The following is a 23432-nucleotide window of genomic DNA, read 5'->3' as shown; positions in this document are numbered from 1 at the left end:
TTTCTCCCTGACAAGCCAACAGAACTACGGCAGCAAAATTACTTTGCACCTCTTCCATCTAAATGTGAGAGGCTAATCCTTTCCAAATGGGATCATCTATTACATTTCTACCAGTTGTGTGGGATCAGTTAGATCACAATGCTAGCATTTGAAAATATTTTCAGATGGATGTCTAAAAAAGTTTCAACTTGGAGATGAGAAGGTTTTAAAATACTACTATTTATTATTTACAATGGAGATAGAGGACGTGAAGATTTACTCATCTGTCAAAAGTGCTACTGTTATTTACACATTTGTTAAATTTAAGAAAAACAAAACCACCCCACATTCAGTTCCACAGAGAGTTTTGTAGCCAAATAAAAACTACAGCTAGTCTACATAAAGATGTTTTTCAGGCTATTAAGACAATGTGTGTTCCATAAGATACAGTTTAAAAGAAGATTTTATGTGTTTATCACAGAAGTACACAGCTCAAAGATCTGGGTTAATATCTGGGATGATTATATATACTATACGTAGGCTTACCATAATTGTATCCTTTGTAGGTTCTTTTATTTTTGGCAACACAAATGGTTTCCCAGTGCTGATCTTTAAGGGATCTACAGGGTAACTAGTTTTGCAGATGGCATTCTATTAGCAGAAATACAAATGTTATTGTCTGAATATCCAATCTATTACCAAAAAAACGCTCTAGAAACAAGCCAACATTAATAATTATTCAAACATTATTCAAACAACAAATGAGCTTTTTATGAGATAATTTAGCCTAAACTCTATCCAGCTACTTAAACATCTGTAGAAGCAAACAAGAGCTTCCTGAAAGATGACCACTACATCAACCAGCAAGAGTTGGATATTAAAAGAGCTGAATAGTTTTTGCAAAGGAATCCACAGACATTCTGCCTTAGCAAGCAGGCAGGCAGGTTAAGAGTAGGATTCAGGAGCTCCTCTTGCAGTGCCCAGGAGGGGGAGCGGGTACTGGAGCACTGCTAGACCTCCATGGCTCCCTCACAGGCATCTGGAAAATCCTTTGATGTCTTCCCTGCGGGGAAGTTTGTTTTTTTCAGTCAGATCATTCACTTTCCAATTGCTAGCATGAAGAGGATTGCAAATTCCCTGCAGTGCACTTTGGCACACCACTATTACTAGGGTGTAGCTAGTGATAGAGGAATTATACCCACAGAGAAAGCACAGATTTGTTGAGTTTATGTGCAAACTTGGGTCAAATGTGGTGATTTAGTGGGGAGCACTAAAACGGCCAAGCTGGACTTTGGGAGAGCTGACTTTGGACTGTTTAGAAGTCTGGTTAGTAAAGTCCAATGGGAGACAGCTCTCAAGGGTAAGGGGGTGCACGAGGGATGGTTACTACTCAAAAAGGAAATTCTAGAGGCACAGGAGCGAGCTGTCCCTGTGTGCTGGAAATTGAGCCGCCGGGGTAGAAAACCAGCTTGGATGACAAAGGAGATTTGGGAACACCTCAAAAGAAAAAGGGAAGTCTATAAGTCTTGGAAGAATGGGCAGGCATCCAGGAATCAATACAGGGAGGAAGTTAGGGCATGTAGGGAGATAATCAGGGGGGCAAAAGCCCAACTGGAACTTAGACTAGCCTGCTCCGTAAGGGACAACAAAAAGTCCTTCTATAAATACATTAATAACAAAAGGAGGGCTAAAGATCACCTCCAGCCCCTACTGGACACAGAGGGTACGTTAGTCACTAGGGATGAGGACAAGGCTGAGGTCCTTAATGCCTTCTTTGCCTCAGTCTTTAATAATAAGGTCAGTAGTTCCCAGAGGAGCTGGCCTATGGTGTCTGAGAGCAGGGAGGGAGAGCAAATCGAAGCTCCTGTGATCCAAGAGGAACGGGTCAAGGATCTGCTTCATTGGCTGGATGCCCACAAGTCTATGGGGCCTGATGGTATCCACCCGAGAGTCCTGCGAGAGCTGGCGGATGTCATTGCCAAACCCCTGCCCATTATCTTTGGGCAGTCTTGGCTCACTGGGGAAGTTCTGCTGGACTGGAGGCTGGCGGATGTTACCCCCATTTACAAAAAAGGGTGGAAGGAGGATCCGGGGAACTACAGGCCTGTCAGTCTGACCTCGGTGACGGGCAAAGTCATGGAACAGGTTATCTTGAGTGCTATTAATGAGCACATACAGGTTAACCGGGTGATCAGGCCCAGTCAACATGGGTTTATGAAAGGCAGGTCTTGCCAATCAAACCTGATCACCTTCTATGATGGGGTGACCCGCCTGGTTGACGAGGGAAGGGCTGTGGATGTAGTTTTCCTTGACCTCAGTAAAGCCTTTGATACAGTTTCTCATAGTGTTCTGGTTGAGAAACTGATAACTGCTGGCCTGGATAGGCACACCCTCCTTTGGGTTAAAAACTGGCTGGATGGCCGGGCCCAAAGACTGGTGGTAAATGGGGCTAAATCCAGCTGGAGGCCGGTCACCAGTGGGGTTCCCCAGGGCTCAGTGCTGGGTCCAGTTCTGTTTAACATCTTTATCAATGACCTGGATGAGGGGATTGAATGTACCCTCAGTAAATTTGTGGACGACACCAAGCTGGGAGGCTGTGTCGATCTGCTCGAGGGTAGGGAGGCCCTTCAGAGGGATTTGAACAGACTGGATCATTGGGCTGAGGCCAATGGCATGAGCTTTAATAAGGCCAAGTGCAGAGTCCTTCACTTGGGGTATAAAAACCCCAAGCATCGCTACAGGCTCGGGGAAGAGTGGCTGGAGAGCTGCCTGGCGGAGAAGGACCTGGGGGTGTTGGTTGACTACCGGCTTGATATGAGCCAGCAGTGTGCCCAGGTGGCCAAAAAGGCCACTGGGATACTGGCGTGTATCAAGAATAGCGTGACCAGCAGGAACAGGGAAGTGATCCTGCCCCTGTACTCGGCACTGGTGAGGCCGCACCTGGAATATTGTGTCCAGTTTTGGGCCCCTCGCTTTAAGAGAGATATTGAGCTCCTGGAGCGGGTCCAGAGAAGGGCGACTAAACTGGTCAAGGGGCTGGAAAATAAAACTTATGAGGAGCAGCTAAGGGAGTTGGGGCTGTTTAGCCTAGAGAAGAGGAGGCTGAGGGGAGACCTGATTACGGCCTACAAATACTTGAGAAGGGATGGTGGGGAGGTGGGGGAAGGGCTCTTTACATTAGTGTTGGGTGATAGAACAAGAGGAAATGGGTATAAGCTTAGTCAGGGGAGATTCAGGTTGGATGTTAGGAAGTATTTCTTCTCTGAAAGGGTTGTCAGCCACTGGAATAGGCTGCCCAGGGAGGTGGTTGAGTCCCCATCCCTGGATGTGTTTAAGAATAGGGTGGATGATCTACTTAGGGATATGGTTTAAATGGGGATTAGGGACGGTTGGACTGGATGATCTCTAAGGTCTTTTCCAACCTAGAAATCTATGAAATCTATGAAATTGTCTAGGAATGAAAATAATGGGGGAAGGAATTTAAGAACAAACAGCTTTTATGTGGATTCTAAACAAAATATTTCAGGTTCTTTTTTTTTTTTTTTTTTTTTTTGTTTCAAAGTGAACCTTTCATTTAGGCCATTTGGTTTATTTTTCAGTGGTTTATTTTTTCACTTCAAAACCAAGTGAAATATTTGGAGAGAGGTCCACATGTGTGTGTCTTTCAGAGAAAGAGGGAAAAAAAAAGATTTAGGTCACCAATTAGTGACATTTGGGTTCTTCAGCCATCCAGTTATTGATATAGCTCTAGTTTTAATACAGATCTGGAATCATGGGATTTGCTGGAATTCTAATCTCCCCCAGCTGCTCTAGAGGAGTGAAATGGAAAAACTCAAATGAAGGCTGCAGTGAAGAGCCTTTGAAAGACATGAGCTACCATCCCCTTCAAGATGTCTCAGTGCCCCAGAGAAGGAAGAAGCCAGAGGACTGCTCTGTCCTCTGTGCAGGAAGCAGATGTGCAGGAAGGCTAATTTTAGTAACAGAAAGAAGAGAACTACACAGGAGATTGAGCTCCAGATGTAAACAGCAGGACTAGAGCATTTGCACTAAGCACTGCTGACAATGGAGATAATTTGGGGCTCAATAGGCAAAACTGAGAAAGAAACTCCTGTCACTCATATCTCAGTCTGGATTTCTCATCACTTGGCAATATATCACATGAACCTTGTTACAGTCCAGTTATTGTTCAATGCCATTTTAAATTTGCTTGTTTCCTTCTAAGGAAATTTATCACTGTCATCTTATGCACATCTGTACATACTCTTAACACCCCAGCATCTTGTCTTTTAGACTGAAAGTAATATCTACCTTGAAGCAAGGCATAATCCCAAATGCTTGCATTTTGCACCTCCTTACAACAAAAATTTCAAATTTAAATTAATCATAAAAGTATAAATTCCTAGCTTACTTCGGAATGCGACAATGCAGTAAGGTAGAGAAGAGTGTTCTTGGCTTCTGTTACATTGGGAAATAAGATCTGCAGAGTGAGGTTTGGCATTGGAAAGTGTTCACCTTTTTCAATCTATAAAAAAAAAAAGAAAATTGCTTTGTTTAGTACTTTCCTTATTTTGTTGGTTTTTGATTGTGAGTTTTTTCCTTTGCCGTGTTTTCCTTTCCTTCTATGTTTTTTCACATTTCCACAGTCAGTTATACAAAAAGTGGTGTGATGAACTCCTACTTTTTCCCTGAGAACAGCCCGTTGTGTAATAGCAGACACATTTTCTGTGGCCTTTGGTAATACAGTGCTCTATTGAGGGAAATTAAATGAATGGGATGAAAGGGGCCATTTTGACATAAATTCCTTCTTGTTATCTTGTTTACTGCATCCTCTTATCATCTGGGACTTCCATCTAAGGTATTTTCATTTCAATTTTTAATAAAGCCCTGAAAATGCTTTAACATGAGAGAGAAGCCACTGTACCAGTGGTGGCTCCTGCTGCTTCCTTCTCAGGTGTGCTTGGGCAACAGACCTCCTGCTCATCGGCTCCTTTCCCTTATTTTCCCTGAGAAGATCACAGGACACATCTGTGAGCTGCTGCTTCTTCTAAACAGGCCTGCTGTGGCCGAGGATGAAGAAAACACGCAGGTGGAACTTCTGGCAGGGTAATTGGTGATCCTGTTTCTGAAGTGGACGAGCTTACTCAGAAACCTGTTTAACCTTTTTCTTCTGATTACTCATTTGTGACAAGCTGCTTGCAGAGATGAGTTTTGCTTATGAGATCATAAATGGTAGGCTCCACAGTTTGCCAGCTTTTACATTCAGAAAACAAACTTTTTAAAATGAGATGAATAATGTCTTAAATATCCATGAAAGATTGGAGATTACTGGATTTGCACTTTTAGACTAAAAAAAGTAGCTGAGTAAAACACTGAAGCTGGGCTAAAAAAGATGAAAAAGTCCTTTGACATTGCTACATAATGAGAGGTAGAACTTTCCCATGGTCCATTTTTTACAGACAGAAGATGATTCAGAACTTTTATCTTTTGTATATGGGGCCCTTTTTTGGCTTTGGATTTGACACTGGGAAACAAGGATGCTCTCAAGGTAACTAAATTCAGTCCTACTGCAACGTGAGACGGTTTCCAGTTCATTAAATATCTTTCCCAAGTGATTTTAGGTTGCAGTATTCATTCCATTAGGAAGACAACATTCTTGGAACATGGCATTTGCCTTTTACAAAGCTGACTAGATTTTGGAAATATCTGTTCTAATCTCCAGTGAACGTAGGTCAAGTTCTTATTTACCAGAGCATGCTCTCTTTCCCATGCTGAGGGCAGCAGCTTTAAAACCCACCAGAACTACTCTGCAGGGATGGACCACTCTGAGATCCTCTGACTCACCTTATTCTGAAGCAAGCAAGAAATAAAATAGATGTTAAACACAAAATATCCATGTAGAGGGTTTAACTGCTGTTTAAGTAATATGCTATCACATTAAGTGATTCAAACCAAATGAAAAAATAAGATTAAGCCAGTACCTATATCATACAGTTTTAATTGTTTCTTACCCTATAATGTAAAGTGACTTCATCCCCAATCTGCTCTGTTGTGTTAATGGCAGTAGGAACGGTATCATTTGCTGCAATTATAACATGGTGCTCTTTGAAAACACTGTGAATTAAAAGAAAACACACAAAAAAACCAATAAGCACACAAGCTTCACAAAACATCTAGTAGGTAATAATATAGATTTTTTCATTATTTATGAATCCTCTAGGACTAGTCTTGCAAGTAAGAGTGCACTGCTACTTCCACTAAAGTTCAATGCATCTATTTTCTTAGTAGTACTCACTTTTTATTATGCATATTTAAAACGTTTTGTTCAGGTAAAACTACAAAATGAGCAAATATTGTTCTCAAAAATACTACGTCAAGGCCTGATTTTGCTGTTCTTATTCTAGCTATACAGTCTCTTATTCTGAGTATTGCCATGTGAAACAAGCAGAGTCTTACAAAAGACAGATCCAAGTAAAAAGAGAAAAAAATGAGCATGTTCTAAATTGAACCTTATTCCCTACGGGACAAAAAAAGATTGGATATGAGCCATGAAATGCATCTAAAATGAATTTGACTTAATTATTTACACCTGCGCACCATGCAATGTAGTCTACTAATAATGTTTATAATGCTTTTCAAGGATGGAATTTAACTGAATTCTAGCTATTTCTGAAAATACAGTGTACTACAAGACCTGCATTAAAGTTTATGTCTGAATTTATGAAAACAAACCCCTGAGAATCTAAAATTAAGGCTAAATTTTGAAGCTGGAAATCAAACACCACACCATGCAATATTACAGTGATACAAACTCAAGCCATCAGGAAGCTGGAAGTATTTGCTTTCTTCTGTACCTGGAATGCCTTTGAATGAATAGAGCGAAGTAAAAGAATCAACAAAAGCTGTTGTTGTACTTGCAAACTACAGATCAAATTTAAATAGATAAAATGGAGATACAGGAAGAGAGGGACAGTAATTGCTCCACTATTTCATGTAACTGCTCTTTTCAATGAAGCCTGTCCTTCCAGTTCAGGAACGTAGAAGCTGTCATCTGTAGATACTGAGCACAGTTCAACAGCAAAACAATTTTATATTCTCTTCGAACACCTGCTCTTTACTGTGCTAGCAAATAAAAGTACAAAGAAATTGCAAATACCTCACAAATATTAATCCTACTTCATATTTTACTGGAATCGTAACGTGTCCTCTGTTGTCCCTCAAGGTCTCAGGTGGTTCTTCACTGTCACTAAAACAAAATGACATATGCCACTCAGATCAGTGTTGTGGATGTAACATGATTACTAGGTGGGAAGGGGTCTTAAGAACCTGAAATACCTACAGCTCTGGGTACGAAAACACACTACTCGTTTCCAGTTAATTACTATATCCTAAAAAAAATTTTCAAAATACTATTTCGAGTAACTAAAAGGTTAAGTCCTGCACCAGTCCCAGCTCAGAGATGCATTTTTGTTAAAATTACAGACTGCAGTTGACTGGATGAAAATGGACCAAGTCATGGTAAAGGCTCTCACACCATCCCTGGATTTTGCAGGGACAGCAAACACTGAGGGCAAATGCATTCCTTTACTCTATCACAGACAACTTCTGCAAAGGTCTTGCTCTTTGAAGGCCAGACCTTTTTGTTTAGCATAAATTGTGATTCATGCTAAAGTATGCAGTAATTTTGTAAGAGAATAAACCTTTCCTGAAGGTAAAACTACTGGAAATTATGATTCATTTGTGGCTCTCAGGCTGTAGAGACAAACATTTATTTAGTCCACTCAGTCCACTGCTGGACCGAGGACATCTGTAAAGCTGCCAGCTCTACAGAGTGTATAACCACTTCTGAGTTCAGAAAAGTCATCTTGCTTTACTATGACACACAAAGCTGTAGAGCTTTCTAAGGAAAAAAAGAATCAGAAGGTAAACAAGTAATGATTGCGACTAACCTTGTTGCATATACATGGATAGTAGCATTTTCCAGGAGATATGAAGCATTGAATTGGAATGATATTTTGAAGGAAATCTGTTTGGAGAAATATATTATGCATTTTAAAAGGGAAAAGAAAGAAATAAAAGCACACTGATAAGGTCTGATCTGATGAAAAATGAAAAAATTTTTGTAACTTTTTCCTATGGAATCCTTATTCGCAGTTTAACACTTTTCTATGAATGAATCCACTGGTTTTTGAAGTTGTCTCAACCAAGAAGGAAATCTCATAGTTATCACTTATTAAACAGAAGCCTCAAATTTTCAGAAGTGAGAAACCTTGTTATATAGTATATCAGAAATATATAACCAAATAATTCTTAATAGAAACCAACTGGTCTTGCAAGCAATTTATCAAAACCATTTTTTTTTTCTCTACTGAGGAAGAAACAAAGCTTCAAAGCCTGGCAATTACAGAGGACACGAGCTTTGTATGGAAGGGTGCTGGAATCTCACTTAATACATAGTAAGACACCTAGGATATTGAACAGAAATGTTTACAATGGAAATAAATGACTACTAGATGCATATTTTCAAAGGCTTAGTTTAGATGCTCCCTCTCTATTCCAATAGGAGGTAGAGACTTATCACTAGAGCTGTTTAAGCTGGAGCTCGATTTCAACCGAGCTGCTTGCTGGAAAGGTCTCTCACTCCCCACTGAGCAGAGGTGAAGTCTTGATGCCTGGCTTTGGCAGATCCAGGTTAGCATTTCGACGTACCATCTTATTCTCTTTTCAACCAGCTGATTAAATTTGTATATACAAAATAACTAAAGTCATAGGCTCTAACGTGTGGAAAGCCTCAGTATCTAATGTCTTATCAGTATATCCTAACCAATGTCCCAAACACCAAGAGACAGATCCTTCTGGCCAGGTGTGCCACTTGCCTTCTGACAGTGTCAATGATGGCAATGTCCACCTAACACCTCCTCACATACCACAGCTGACTGCCCAAGTTGTGAAGATCTGATGTTTTCCTATCTGGCTCAAGGACAGCTAAGGAAACATTCATGGACAGGTTTTGGGGTCAACGCAAGAGAAAAGAAATTCAGAGGTGATAGGGATTGCCTTGGCCTTAGAACAACATAGAGCAAGGAGAACTTGCATGCAGGGGGACTTTTTACCTCTTCTGCAGGTTTTAGAAATGGATATCCCACTTTACAGGTGATGTTGTGATTAGATTCACAGCTGTCTTTCTGTATATCCTAAAGGAAAAAGAAAGCAAAAAAATGACCTCGTGCAAAGTCTTTTTAAATTTTGACTAAGCATCAAGGGCCTGTTGAACATATATACCATTGCTACTCTTCATCATCAAAGCATTGTAAGAGTCAAAGCCTTAACTGAACTGGAACAAAATCAGGAAGCCACAATTTCTGCAAAACAATTTTGACCTGTGGACATCTGCATAAATTACTAGCCATTATTCCCTTCCAGTGAAATTGTTTGGAACTTTAGCAGTTATATAAAAACTGGACACCATGCAAATTACTCATGGGGTCTAGCAGATAAATATATGTGTAAGTACAGAGTTTTTACATGTCATTTTGTAAATGTTCTCCTAACTTGGCAATAAAAGTGACATTCATACTCCACAAATTATTGCCACAGGGTCAGCAAGAGTGTTATGGATCCCTGACTTCTCCTAATGGGCAACATCAGGACTGTTGTCAGCAAAGTTCCCCAAATGTTTCCCATCTGAACTGAGGTGAATTTGTAGCTTACCTGTTGAGGCAGGCAGCAAAGCACCTACTTCAGAAATGCTGTCTGAGGTAAGGATGAGTCAGGCATGGATCTAAGCCACCCTACCAAGAGAATGCTTTTTCTATACATGTGCAAAAGGAGAATTCTAGAGGCTCAGAAGCTGTACTGGTGAATAATGAGGCATTTCTGGCTCTACAGATGTATGGATGATTTGTGGTGTTGACGTTCATCTAAGATGCAGGCACTTACTATCTAAGTGTCATTGTGAAACTTGCGTATGTACTTAGGAAGGCTTAGGCAAGAGTCCTCTCAGGTTAACATAAATACAGTCTTTTAGAGGGATAAGCGAGGACAGCACTCCCAGGGAATCTCTTCCCATCAGCTGGGATGATGTCAGATCAGTGAAATTCAGGCTTGATGAAAAGGTTTTCTCAGATCTCCCTAACAATACAGATTGTGATAAATGTGAGAATATGAAAAAATTCTTACCTCAATACCAGCAAAAATAATATTTGGAGAATACTGAACCAAAACTCTAGTATTATAGGCACTATCTTTTTTGTTCTTTACAGAGAGCTGGATGGTGAACTTGTCATTGCGTGACTTTACAACGAATGGAGAAGAGCTGTAAAATAAAGTAAGAATGTTGGACATCTTAACTTTTGAATCTGTTTTTAACATAAAGAGGAACTTCTTTCAGTGTCCGGACTATATTGTTTCTGATTTGGAAATTATGCCACAGTATTAACTTATTAGACTACAGAATTTATAATTTACATAGAAATTTTGTACAGATATCAAGTGATACAATAATCCCAGTGTAGTTACCTGTCTCCAGCTATGCTTGCTTTTACATTCAGAACAAGATCTGAAATGCATTTATTTTTGGCTCCACAATCTTTTGTGAAAGGAATCTGCAACAATAGTATTTTTATTCTCAATTTTATTATATTTATTATTAAAATTAAATACTTGCATTTTAATTCACTATCTAATTTTATATAAGGTCTTCTGTTTGACAATCAAAGAAGTCTTCCCTAATATTAATCAGTTAAACATGCCAATATCCAGTAAAATGCACAGGTGAAACATAAGCTTTCTACTCATTCCCTTCTAAGCGATTCATCTAGATTAGAAAAAGAGGCAATGGTAGAGGTATGAATGATGCAAAGTACCGTCAAAGTATATGACTAACATCCCTCTGCTCTTCTGTGTAAAAAACGACAATAAAATTGATTGTACTCTCTTCTATCTTCAGTTAACTCTGGACAGCTTTAAAACCCCAGGCTAGTTCCCAAGCACGTTGAATCAAGCTTTTCACTCCTGAAAATTCATTTAAAGGCAACTCCTGGACAGGCTCAGCGACCCTCCCTCTTTAGCCAATTTGTAGACAATACTTTCAGCTCTTGTGTGGGCTATGAATTTTACCTTAAATACCTCGGTTATCAATAAAGATTCTTGCTGACTTACATATTCAGATATTGAATTTGGCAGGTTGCTATCAAGAACAGGCCCACTCTCTGGATCAGAAAAATTGAACTCCAGCAAAACCTTTACAGAGTCCTGAAAGTCAGGCTTATCCTAGAACATAAAGAAAAAAAAAATCGCTGTTACAGACATTGATTTTAATATCTAAGGAGGTTAAAAACGCCAAACAATGCTGAGGTAAACTATTTTTTAGTCACACTGTCACCATCCTTGCTGGAGAAGCATTTGAATGCTTGCAATTGATGATATAGGATTTAATGTGCAAGACATCCTTTTTATATCTACAAATGTTTTTGTGTATCTCATCTCATCATAAAAATGTCACACAGCCTGAGCATATCCAATACAGTTTCATTTAAGAATGTCTCAGAACAGTCAACTACAGACTTCCCTCTTTTTGTTGTGCTTAAAGGATCAGTAAGAAGAGCAGCAGCAATCACCTTGTGTGAAGTCAAACTGAAGCCTGCTTTTAAGAGAATTATTGCATATTCAAGCAAATTCTGGGCGTTTATCATTCGTTTTGAATTATGATACAACTGTGAAGTCACTAAACATTCTAATACACCTCGATCCACTCTGCACATTAGTTACAGTCTGGGCAATTTCATAGTCACAGTTGCTAATAACATTTCTGTTTTGCAGTAAATAAGTATTCCAAAAACCTAATTTGCGAGTTCTTCTACTGCATTTGAGTGGATGAATTGCACCAATACGCAAACTAGACCTCCAGCTCACATGCTCCTGCTGAGTTTTGAATTCATCCAAACTACTAACCATGCTAGCACTTGATTACACTAAGTGTGTTATGCTCTTTCTTAAGACAGACACAAACAAAGAGACAGAGGTAAATAGACTGTACGTGTAAGTAAATAGTTTATATCTATATACATATACAAATCAATATATCCTAAGTAGCAAACAAATTTTATGTATACTTCTTAAGATCAATTCTGGATGCAGATTTTGTTGCCCAATTTAAAATCAATAGAATATATTTGGGTTATTACAACATCAACACAAGAGAAATACTTTAAATGATTTACTTGCCAACATGTAGAAGTTATGTTTAATACATTCTGACCCTTCAACAGTTACATTTTTTTGCATTTTCCTCTCATGGGTTTCTGTGAACAAGCTTCGAGATATTTGTCTTTGTGAGTCAAGAGTAATCCAATATTGCAGACCTGCAAAGGCAGTTGAGATCAATATTATGAACGAATTTGCATCTACACATTCTTTTTCCCCGCCGTATCTTAATGCACTTTGAATAGCAAATTTAGAAGAGATGCATTCTGGTTTTGGAGAATTAAATGAATGTGAGCATAGCAGTTTTATAGCATCAAGATTCCATAGCTTAGTGCTTATCTACTTACTGGATTCAAATGTATCTTCCTTCGACTTTAGTCTGCTCTTAAAACAAATTGTGGCATTTATGCAGATTGTTTTTCTTTTGTTTATCTGACAATTTTGTTGTTGGATATTGATGCTTCTGGGTGTAAATTGCATGGAAACATTTACTTCAGCCACATCACGAGACCTTAACAAAAACGCAAAGAGAGAAAGTGCCTTGAAAATAATAGCAGCAACTTTTTTTAACTTAAGAATGAACTTAAAAAATGTGCAACATTCAACATTAAAATATACATAGGTGGTGGTCTAGAGAAGTAATTATACACTCTATACATAGTACCAGTCATCAACAAATTACAGAGAAATGGTCACAGGGTTTCTCTACAGTGCTGTACCTGTTTCAGAACAGATACCAGATGAAAGGGAATATTTCCAAAAGCATTTAAGCAACTCTATAGAGCCAGTCCCATTTTAGAAGAGATTGAAGGCCCAGACCCACCCTCAAAGGTACCAACAGATGAATGTATAATTATATATGAGCTGCAGGGTTGCCATCTCTTACACTGTGGGTAGATAAACAGACTGAGATTCACTACCAATTTGCATCACTTTAACTCTCCTTTGCCTCTGTCTCTGCAGTGCATTCCTGCCTCTCCCTTTGCTCTGGCTCAGTTCCCTTTTGGCCTTGAGATGGAGTTTGCTGGTGTACTAAACCAGCAGAAAATTTAGTTGGCAAAACAGCTTTCTTCAGATTTGTCATCTAAACAATGCAGTGAAGGGGCATCTCATTGCATTCACACATGGAGCTTTGAGAAAGACAGACTACTAGATGAAGGTGAGGACAAGCTGGCAGCTTGAGGATGGCAGCAAGACTGGCAAACTTGATCACCTAGCAGGTGAGTTAAGTGGAACAGTTGGACTAGGAAAGCAAGGAGCTGGCTTAGCAATCACCTTCCCAGATAAAGAAATAGTTTTAGTTGTTCTTTAGAAATGAGGGATTACATGTTAACTTGTTTATTTCTCTTACTGGTATTTTTCTCTTCTGTCTTAAGAAATGTATTGCTCACTATGCCATCCGACTCATGCTCTTTTGTAAAGAAAATGAATTTACTGTTAACCAGAAAATTTAGTTAAATTTTTCCAAGATTTTCTGTAGGGATTCAAAGCAGAGTTTTCTTATCAGGAAGTCAAATGAAATTTCTGAGTGACTCCTTTACATTTGAACCTGTCCTTGATATTGCTAATAAGATAATATGCAATATAGTGGGAAAAAGAGAACGCTTAGGATTTTTTTTCTTTTACCTAGTGCCACAAGTGGAATCAGTTTCTATCTTGAATATGGTCTAGGAGGGCAAAGTCTTCACACTAAGCTAACAAGGTTTCTAAAATATTCCTGTATTTATTGCTGTTATCTATCAAGTTTTATACTCGTTCCTTCAGAGAGAGATGGGAAAATACGCAGATTCACAGCCAGTATCAAAGCATGAGTTGAAACCTGTATTCTCCCAACAGTCCTAACAGTAGTGCATGCAAATTACAGTGGTATCCCCTGACAAAGGTTGATTTTCTGGCCTGACAGCTGCTGTGAGTATCCGTACCAGAAGAGGGCAGCCCCACCAAGGCCTCCAATGGTGACATCTATCAGCCCGTCATCGTTTAAGTCCATTTCTCCATGCACAGACTGGCCAAAAAATTTCACTTTTTCTCCATCTCCACCTGATGCAATACGCTGTGAAAAGCATTAAGAGGTTTATGCAGTGCAGATTGAAGGATTTTTTAAGAACATTCAAGACGCATTTGCTGGCAGTTAGATGGCTTTTATACTCTTTAAATATGTTAGATTTTCATTACAATACTCCTAAAGCTGTTACCATGGTGATGAGCACACTATACATTTTAAGAACTGCAAATTTTCTACTTTTCTGGCTGTACAGAACATTTCAGAAGGTTTCTAATAGAAACATGTAAACATAGTTTCTAACATTATTAAAGTCAAATTCAGTTAAATCAATCTGAGTTTAAAAGTACAGAGCATTTTAAAAAAGAAGCCGTCACGACAGGTGAAGTCACAGTTTGATTCTATGTTGGGAATATAGGGGAAAACAGGATTTGTTCTACACACACCTACAGCAGCTGCCAATCTATAAAGTTTTACTTCATACCTGTGAATATTTTTTACTGATTGTGTTGCCACGGCCATGATAAATATAAACAGCTCCTCGATGATCATCCTCTAAGGGAGAACCTATTACAATGTCATTATATCCATCAAGGTTGAGATCCTTCACTGCAGCAATCGCAGTCCCGAAGCGTGCACCGCAAGGCTCATTCTTAAGAACTTTGCAGGTGTCCTGTTTCAATGGCGAACAGCATGTTTGCTTTATGGGTTCGAGACTCATCTGGTATTCAAACTTTGTCTGCAGAAGAACAGATTTTGAATTTGTGAATTTCTATCAACGTTTTAGCAATGCAGGCTTTCAAGAGCTCCTGTCCAGAAGACAAACTGATGAATTAAATGAACCAATTACATCCTATTCCTAGTGATTCACTGTAGAAACTATGATTCTGTAACTATAATTCAAAAGTTCTTTCTGAGCAGTGAGTGGGAAAGACATTCTCGCTCCCTCCCTTCCCGCATCTAGATGCTTCTGCATATTTCCTGAAGTTAGAGGTTCACAGGAAAGTGTAGTATCATAACAATATTTGGATGTTATTGTAAGTAAACCACTTCATTCTTAAGACAGTGTAAAGAGTTCTTCTAAAGGCATTCTCTTAATCTGAGAAGTAAGCCAAATTTCTAATGAAACACAGATGGCAACACTGTTTTTCCAGAACAAAAGTCAGCATTTCTTTTACATAGTCTGAATTCTGTCCTCAGTAGACATATACTACATGGCCTAACATATATATTCTTCTGGTCCAGTGTGTACCCTAGACCAAAAACAGACACACAGTATGGTATGCAACCAATCTTTCCAAGAGATTGGCCCCTTGAGTTTCATGTTAGAGATTGCCAGCAGCAAGCAGTTACTGCATCTCCTTTATTTGGAGATGGATAAAAGGAAGCACAGGAAAAATAAATTTCAAACCCTCACATTACTGGAGGACATGGAATTCTTGTTTTCTTGCCAATCTCATTCACCAGCCATTTGTTGTTAGCAACATGCATGTAGAAACTGGAAGAGTTCCTTGTCAAACAGATCCAGTCTTTTCAAGCCCTTTTCTTGCAATAGTATTTTAGGAGACCATCATTGCTAGGACATGTTTTGATAACTGTTATAATGACACAGAATGGTACTGGACTAAAAGAAGAAAGAAAGAGGAAAAAGTATGCATAGACATTGGAAGGAGAGACTTATCAAATTAAGAAGCTGAGGTGTAGCTGGTATATTCCTGAATGTAGTTGTGACATGTTTAAAAGCTGTTGGATGTATGGGGTTTAGCTCTAGGTTGGTAAGCAAGTCACAAGGATACTGAAGCACACATTTTTAGAATGGATGAGCCCTACTGTTCTCTAATCTGTGAAAGTAAAAAGAAAATGTGACAGAAAATTAATCCCATAAATTTGCATCTATGCCATACTGCAGCTTACAGGGTATAGTGCTTATGTATATAACATACTACATTAGAAAAAAAGTGTAAGACAAGAGTTTGAGAAGAAAGTTTCCAAAAATGATCTGTAATACACCCTCAATTGTCAAAATCATTTTTCTCTGTTTTCAATAGGTTATCTTCCCCCATTCAAATTATCATATTTCTTTAAAATAAGGATATGAAGACAGTAAAGGGCATGTTCTGTTCCTGGTCAATAAACATCATCCTTACCTTGTTCAGACCATAGACATATACTTTCCCTTGCTCCTCTTTCTCAATTCCCATATACATAGGAGCTCCAACAAGGAGAAGGTCTGTAAATGAGTCCCTATCAATGTCAATTGTGGTAATAACACCCCCAAAGTATGACCCAATCTGCAGGAAAACATAAGGTATAAATCAGAGACAGAGTCAGCAACATCATGCAACATTTCCTATTCAGAGACCTGTTTTATGGTTACTTACAGCAATGCCAAATGCTAACCATTAGGTAGAAATTTTCTTTGCTGCCCTAGAAGATCTTTTAGTCTGTTTGCATCTGAAACTTGTTTTCTGTTTTAGAGTCTGTTGCCAGTTTTTTTTTTATTTAAGAATAGTTCATTCAACTTTTAACTCTCCTGAGTTTGAAAGGTACTAATCATACCTTCCGCTTGCTAAGGAGAGTAGGACCTCTTAAGACAGCATTTGAACAGAAGTGTCTTAGGAAGCTAGTTTTCTCTTCAGTCCCAACAGTACATAGAAGGACCAAAATCAATGGCCTTAGGCTTGCCAGGGGAAAAAGGTAAGATGGTGAACAAAAGCTCTGAGACAATGCAGTGCTCCAAAATTCATGAGTTGCCACTAAATGCAAGGAACAAGATCTACACAAAGAGCTAGATACATTCATAGCCTGGATACAAGGTGTGGGAATTTTCTGATGACATTAGCCTCACAGTTGAGCTAGACACCCTGCATTTCCTTTGTGGCCAGCATGAGAAGCATCCCTTCTAATGCAAGGTGCATCTTATCTCATGAAAGATGCTTAAAGTAGGCCAGATCCCTCCAACCCTAAAAACACCTACTTTCCTTCGTGGGCTCTAAAAGGATTGATTGACTAGCTGAGTTGCAGACATCAGCTACAGGTGAAAATTAGATAACCTGAATCCTGCTGAAAGAAGCTTGTACTGCAGACTGGGGAAACCCAAGTAGGCAGGTCTTTCAACCCTCGTGCATAATATTATACTACCATTTTTAATTATGTGAGTATGAGGTTTTGTTTGTGGGTTTGTTGTTTTTTTTTCCCCTGCAGGAACAGCTCTGTCAGCTGCTACTCAATATTTAACAAGCAGCTATTCAATATTTCATGCTATCCCAGCTGATGCTCTCGCACAGAGCCCTGCTTGTTCCATCCGTTTCCTGCCAGTGACATACTCCTTCCACTCAGCAGACATAGAAAACTGCAAGTACAGAAATGGCTACAACCACTTTGACACTGATGAAGGTTTAACCCTCAAAGAGAAAATTTCCAAGGGTCTCTGACCACTGTAGAGTTCGCTTTCCATTACTCACTACACCAGAGCATCTACTTAACCTCTCCTTCTGATCTTTCTTACAACTCTGTTTTATTTGCTCTTCTGATGTAGAGTTCTCATTTGAAATCACTATTGCTATTTCTCATGCCATATTCCTCTCATATGTTAATCATGAATGCATACTTACTTGTTCTCCATTTAACCTCTGAAGTACTTGTACCTCTCTTCCTTCCATTTTATAAATGATAACTTGACCAGTGTGATTGTATCGCGGCTGTCCTGCTATGTACAGTACACCTCCAGGTGTCAATGCTGAATTCACAGTATATCCTAGGAAACAGAAAAGAAGTCAAGATGCAATACACACGATGCATCAGAAATAACTTGCTCGGATTCAAAGCCTTTTTAAGGCTTAGTCTACAACTAGATGTTTATCCCTACTTATGCTAGAGAATAACAACAGAGTTAATTAAAAGGGCTGGAAGAGTGTTTGCCTACAGCTTCAAGGTCATTAAACCTGTTCACAGGCTGGTGAGTCATGTTCACTTTGCCATTCTCACACAGTGTAAGAATATGACGGTACTGATGAAATAACTCGTGAATAGCTGGTTGAAAAGATACTTTCAAAGAACAGTTGTTACCAGCTAACTGTCAAACTAATGGAATCTTCCAAATGTGATTCTGAGAGCATTTTGAACCAAGCTCTGTTTAATACTAACAACAATTTAAAATCTTGGATGAAGGAAGAATTAACAAATTTGCAGATGAATCATAACTGTGGCAAGATTGCAACTATTATGGAGGATAGGATTTATATTTAAAATTATTTTACAAAATTTGAGATATAAAAAATACAGCTAATGGCATTCTGCAAAGAAGACAAACAGTGTACCTAGGGAAAAAATGAAATTATTCTAATGTTGACTCTTCATCAGTGAGAATGTGGCTTAAATGAGATGACAGAGCAAACAGAACCATGAGGTGTAGAAAGCAAGACCAAGAGGAGAGAGCAAAACCACTGATGCTTTTTGGTAGAAAAAGCTGAGAGGAAAACAATAGCTTGCCAATAAGAAAAACATTATTATAAAAAAGATAGTGGTAAACTATTGATCTTGTCCATTGAGTGACAGAAATCAGTTTAATTTTAAGCAAAGACTGAATACTGTATAAAATGTTTTAACTATCAAGGCACAGAAAAACCTTATAAGAATACTAGAGGAATCTGTGAAATCTTCTCTGAACAGATTCTGTATCTCTATTGGGGAAAGTCTAGATATATTTAGGCCTGTAAGTGGTTGGACTAATTTTTTTATTGTAGAAGTAGTAATTTTTTCTTAAAAGAATAAGAAAATCATACAGTAGACATGTCCGTACAATAAAAATTTTTCCAGGCTCCTAGAATATAAGAAAATATTCTGTAAGATACTCTTTGTGAATTAGATTTGAGAAATGTCTTGTAGCACTTGTTGAAAAGTGTTATAAGATGGGCTATTTGTCTTACCTAGATAGGCTGCAAGGGGTTCATTTTTTTCTGAAAGCCTGTCACGAAAAGTGCCATTAGTTGGCATTGAAACACCACTGTCCTTCACCATGAGCACTGTGCCATTCCAGTCATATGCTCCAACTGCTCCAAGCATGATCCAATCCTTATGCAAAGAAAAACAAAAAGCCTGTTCTCTGTGTGAACCATCTTTAGACATCCATTGATCATGATGCTCACATTTGGATGCTTCCTGTATACTTACATATTTAGCCCTGCTTTTCCTATTATAATCTCCCACTTTTTGTTACAAATAACCCCAACATAAACAATAAAAAATAAAGAAAAAGGGCCATTCAGGAAAAGTAGCAGATGAAACACAGGTACTACAACTTCAGCTCACCATTTCAGGCCAAATAGAAAGGTAAAAGGGATTTGGAGAATACAATACACAAATGTATTTCCCAGACAAACTTTCAGAAACTTGACCCATTCTCTGTTGAATCTGTGAGTCTTATATAGTGTGCAAGAGCTTTTAGTCAATGAGAAATAGTTTGCTGACCTTTACTGCCTAGAGGCATGAAGGTAGCCTTCTAGATAAGACAGACAATCCTGCATGTGTCACTGCACCAAGGACTGAAGACTCACTCCTGAAGTGAGGTTCTGATTATAGGAGGCGAGTTGTTTGTGGACTTCGAGAACATGCTCTACCAAGCAGATAATCTTATAAATAATCCTTGTGCCCCCTATCAGGATAATACTTGATTCTAAGACGATACATCATCTGAAGCATCATGTGTGATGCAGTACAGAGAGTAAAAATGAACACAGAGCACTTCTGCAATAAAGTAGTTATGTTAAATTGTATCAAAGGTCTTTTTTTATCTTTTTTACCAGTGATATGGTGAGCTCTATGCAAAGTCATGTTGAAGAAAGTTTTCCTACGTATGTCGTTTGTCTTGGATTGCTTGGTGTTTGCTCTGTTCAGTTACTTTCCCATTGTGTTTTTTTCCACTGCCACTACATTTTTGTATCTTTAAAGCTTAACTCTTCCCAGTTCTTTTGCTCACATGTGAAATTTTAATTTCATTTTTATACTCTGAGCAGATCATCACAACCGATACATTTTGATTTTTCAAGAATAAATAAAATATGTAGGGAGTGATTTTCTGCTAATACAAATCTGAGGAATTTTTGCATCCCAGATTAATAAATATCTACCCCTTGAGAAGGTATTCAATGTGTTGACAGAACTAAGAATATATCATGTTACTAATAATGCAGATCATACCCATGACAGAAATATCGTTTTAATGTATCTTCTGTCTCGGTTTCACCAACACAATGCAATATCAATTTATACATTAATATTTAGAGAGAAAAATTTTCTGGTTCATGGAATCATAGAATGGTTTGAGTTGGAAGAGACCTTTAAAGATCATCTAGTCCAACACCCCTGCGATAGGCAGGGACACCTGGCAGTAGATCAGGTGCTCAAAGCCTCATCCAACCTGGCCTTGAACACCTCCAGGAATGAGGCATCCAGAATTTCTCAGGACAACCTCTTCCAGTGCCTCATCATCCTCGCTGAAAAAATTTCTTCCTTATATCCAAACTAAATCTACTGTCTTTCAGTTTAAAACTGTTATCCCTTTTCCTGTGACTACTGGTAGAAAGTCTTTCCCTGTCTTTCTTAAAATATTATAGACCATTTTCCTGATAGAAAGTGCTATGGGAGCATTAAATTTAGAGCTCTTGTGAATAAGGTAATTATTCTTTTAAGCTTTCATTGTTTATAATCATTCCTTAAACACATTTTTACAAAAAAAACCCCACCTGGATTATGGGAAACTCCAAAACTTCCAATAGCAAACAGGCTGTACAAAGAATTCTGAAATGCTCATTCTAAATTCATGCCATCACCACCAAAAATCTACTTTGCAAAAAACCTATCTATTTTCAAACAGTTTGTTTACCTGAGAATAATGAGCACTAAAACCAGCTTGAGACATTTCCATTTCAAATGAGGCTGCCTGCTGGTCTGTTGTTGCTATTAAACAGAAAAAAATAAGTTTCAAAAATAAATTAGTTTAAACCTGGAAAAAGTGTCTGAATAGTGTAATGAAAATGCTCATATGATAGTAAAGGATAGCATAATTAACTATAATATTCAGTGAATATAGCTTGCCATAGATTTTTTATAATAAATACAGAAATTAAGATCTGTGATAAATGCTACCATTAAGTACGAGAGTTTCCATTTTAAGATCATGTCTCAGAACTTGTCCAAGAAACATTTCTGGGCTAAAACTGAGCAGATTTGACCTCAGGCTGATGGTAAATATGTTTGGAATGTTTGATTAATATGGTTAAGCCATTTTCCACTTGAGCTAAGCGAACAATAAAACACCAGCCATGTAACTCTGGCCTTGTATTCAAGCAACTGAAAATTTGTAGCCAGCTGGTAGAACTTTAAATGAAAACCACTTGATGTTTGTATGAACCTTTGTAAAAAACAATATAGGAAAATCTCCGCTGTTCAAGAGTCATAAGCCTCAGGGAAGGGCTTGGGAACTATAATCCTGCCCAGCAAGTTAAAGGAAAATCTTCCTGTTTCTCTTAACTGACTTTGAAAAAAAAAAAAGATATCAGGTGATTTAGTACTTGTTTCAGTATCTTGTCAGGTAGTCCTATGCTAGTTATTAAACTCTGATAGGCTGCTTTGCTCCCAGGTACACTTGAAATATGATCAGGGAAGAGAAAGGTCTGCCTCTTCCTTTACTTAAAAGCAATACTCCAGGACTATTTTGCCACCTTAAGCACCACAAGTAAGGTAGCTATATTCCACACACTGATTTGTCCTTGAGAGTAAGAAATGGTAACGGGCCGTAGAGGGGAAGTATGAAATCTGCTCTGATGCTTGTCCAGGAAGAGTTCACTATTTGCTACCAGCTGGGTGCTGAGGCAAACCTCTAATTGTGTGATAGAAACTGAGGCATAGCAAGCCATAGCTGCATGAATTTTAGGCATCTGGACTATTAGATAATACTGAACTTTTGATACTCAGCAACTAAACCACAGAGGTTGCTCCGTGGGACATGATCTCTTTGCTAATTTTGGGGATTTGTAGCCAGTCATACCAAGGAGACATGATCTCAAACACAAAATGTTTGACACACAAACACAGGCCATCATGTTTCAAAAGATGTAGCTGCTTTGCTAAGTCTGAAAAACTCCTTTTGAACTATAAAACTCTTAAGTTGCATATCTGCTGATAAACAATATATTCATGCAGTAAAGGATGCTCCTTAACAAGCTGAGAAAGCTAGGACTCTCACAGTCTGAGGCAGAGGACAATGCTGGTACTGTTGGTGTGTGCAGCTCTGAATGCTGCTTAGATAACGGACCCCAGTCTAACTTTCCATTGAGTTTCAAACTGCCAAGCATCCTACAAAGGATATTTTGTGAAAAAACATTTGTGCCTGCCTACGGGTTGGATAAAACATAAAATTGCTATTAAAACCAGAAGTCCATGCCATGAGACATAGAGGCATATGAAAAAGATTATGTGTTAAAAATCCACTGGCTGTCAAGTACAGGTTTTTGTTGGATTTGATTCTTCTACTCTCTTTCAATTTTCTTTTGCATTTTTTTAAAGGCCAAAACCAAAAAGAAAACAAGAAAGCCAAGAAAAAAAGCCAAGTGTATTACTATACTCTCAAGAGGCTACTTAGATTGAGAATTCAAACAGTTTCAGATACAGAATTTCAAGAATCAAGGTTCCTGTGACTTCCACATTATGTACAGAATTTAATTCAGCTACCATGTATGGAGCTAATTCATCTTTTGCACATTGCACACGTCCAATAAAATGGGTTGTTGCCAGAAAGCTGGATGGGTCAGAATTAATCTGCTTCCTCCCCTGCCAGAATAATGCATCCATGGACACAATTGCAAATCTAGAATAGCTCCTGAAATACTTTTGGAGGGGACAGGAAACCATGCCTGAAGAATCAACAGAAACTGATTTAGTCAGCATCTTCTAGCTCCGGCCTTACCAACTCATTGGAGCAAGTCGACCTTGCTATTTTTTGACAAAAAGCTAAAATCCCATTTTCAGTTTCTATTCCCTTGCATTCAGATTATGTGATTTCTGGGACTTTTACAGGTGGAGGAAGCGACATTTCTTGTCTCATATTATAGAACCATAGAGTTGTAGAATGGTTTGGCTTAGAAAGATGATCTAGTTCATCTAGTTTGGCTTAGAAGGTTTTGGCTTAGATGGTTTGGCTTAGAAGGATCATATAGTTCATTAAAGATCGTCTAGTCCTGACCTCCCCTGC

The 23432-nt window shown here is 38.5% G+C and overlaps 1 protein-coding gene across 1 annotated transcript in view; it reads right to left on the bottom strand.

Annotated features, from left to right (window-relative positions):
* The window catches only part of ITGA1 (integrin subunit alpha 1), a 52768-nt gene that overhangs the window by 4091 nt on the left and 25245 nt on the right, over positions 1 to 23432 (bottom strand). Inside the window, exons 10-26 of the mRNA XM_086629288.1 lie at positions 21066 to 21139; positions 19111 to 19255; positions 17797 to 17939; positions 16330 to 16473; positions 14667 to 14921; positions 14103 to 14233; positions 12528 to 12691; positions 12202 to 12338; positions 11137 to 11247; positions 10495 to 10580; positions 10156 to 10291; positions 9090 to 9170; positions 7926 to 8002; positions 7133 to 7222; positions 5988 to 6090; positions 4388 to 4501; positions 526 to 630 (exon numbers count right to left, since the gene is read on the bottom strand). Of these exons, the coding sequence (XP_086485414.1) occupies positions 526 to 630; positions 4388 to 4501; positions 5988 to 6090; positions 7133 to 7222; positions 7926 to 8002; positions 9090 to 9170; positions 10156 to 10291; positions 10495 to 10580; positions 11137 to 11247; positions 12202 to 12338; positions 12528 to 12691; positions 14103 to 14233; positions 14667 to 14921; positions 16330 to 16473; positions 17797 to 17939; positions 19111 to 19255; positions 21066 to 21139 (2096 nt within the window). The remainder of the gene's footprint in view (positions 1 to 525; positions 631 to 4387; positions 4502 to 5987; positions 6091 to 7132; positions 7223 to 7925; positions 8003 to 9089; positions 9171 to 10155; positions 10292 to 10494; positions 10581 to 11136; positions 11248 to 12201; positions 12339 to 12527; positions 12692 to 14102; positions 14234 to 14666; positions 14922 to 16329; positions 16474 to 17796; positions 17940 to 19110; positions 19256 to 21065; positions 21140 to 23432) is intronic.

This window comes from Tauraco erythrolophus, chromosome Z (genome assembly GCF_009769465.1).
Source record: "Tauraco erythrolophus isolate bTauEry1 chromosome Z, bTauEry1.pri, whole genome shotgun sequence".
NCBI lineage: Eukaryota > Metazoa > Chordata > Aves > Musophagiformes > Musophagidae > Tauraco > Tauraco erythrolophus.
The sequence above is the reverse complement of the archived record's forward strand: the minus strand, read 5'-3'. Positions and strand labels throughout refer to the sequence as shown.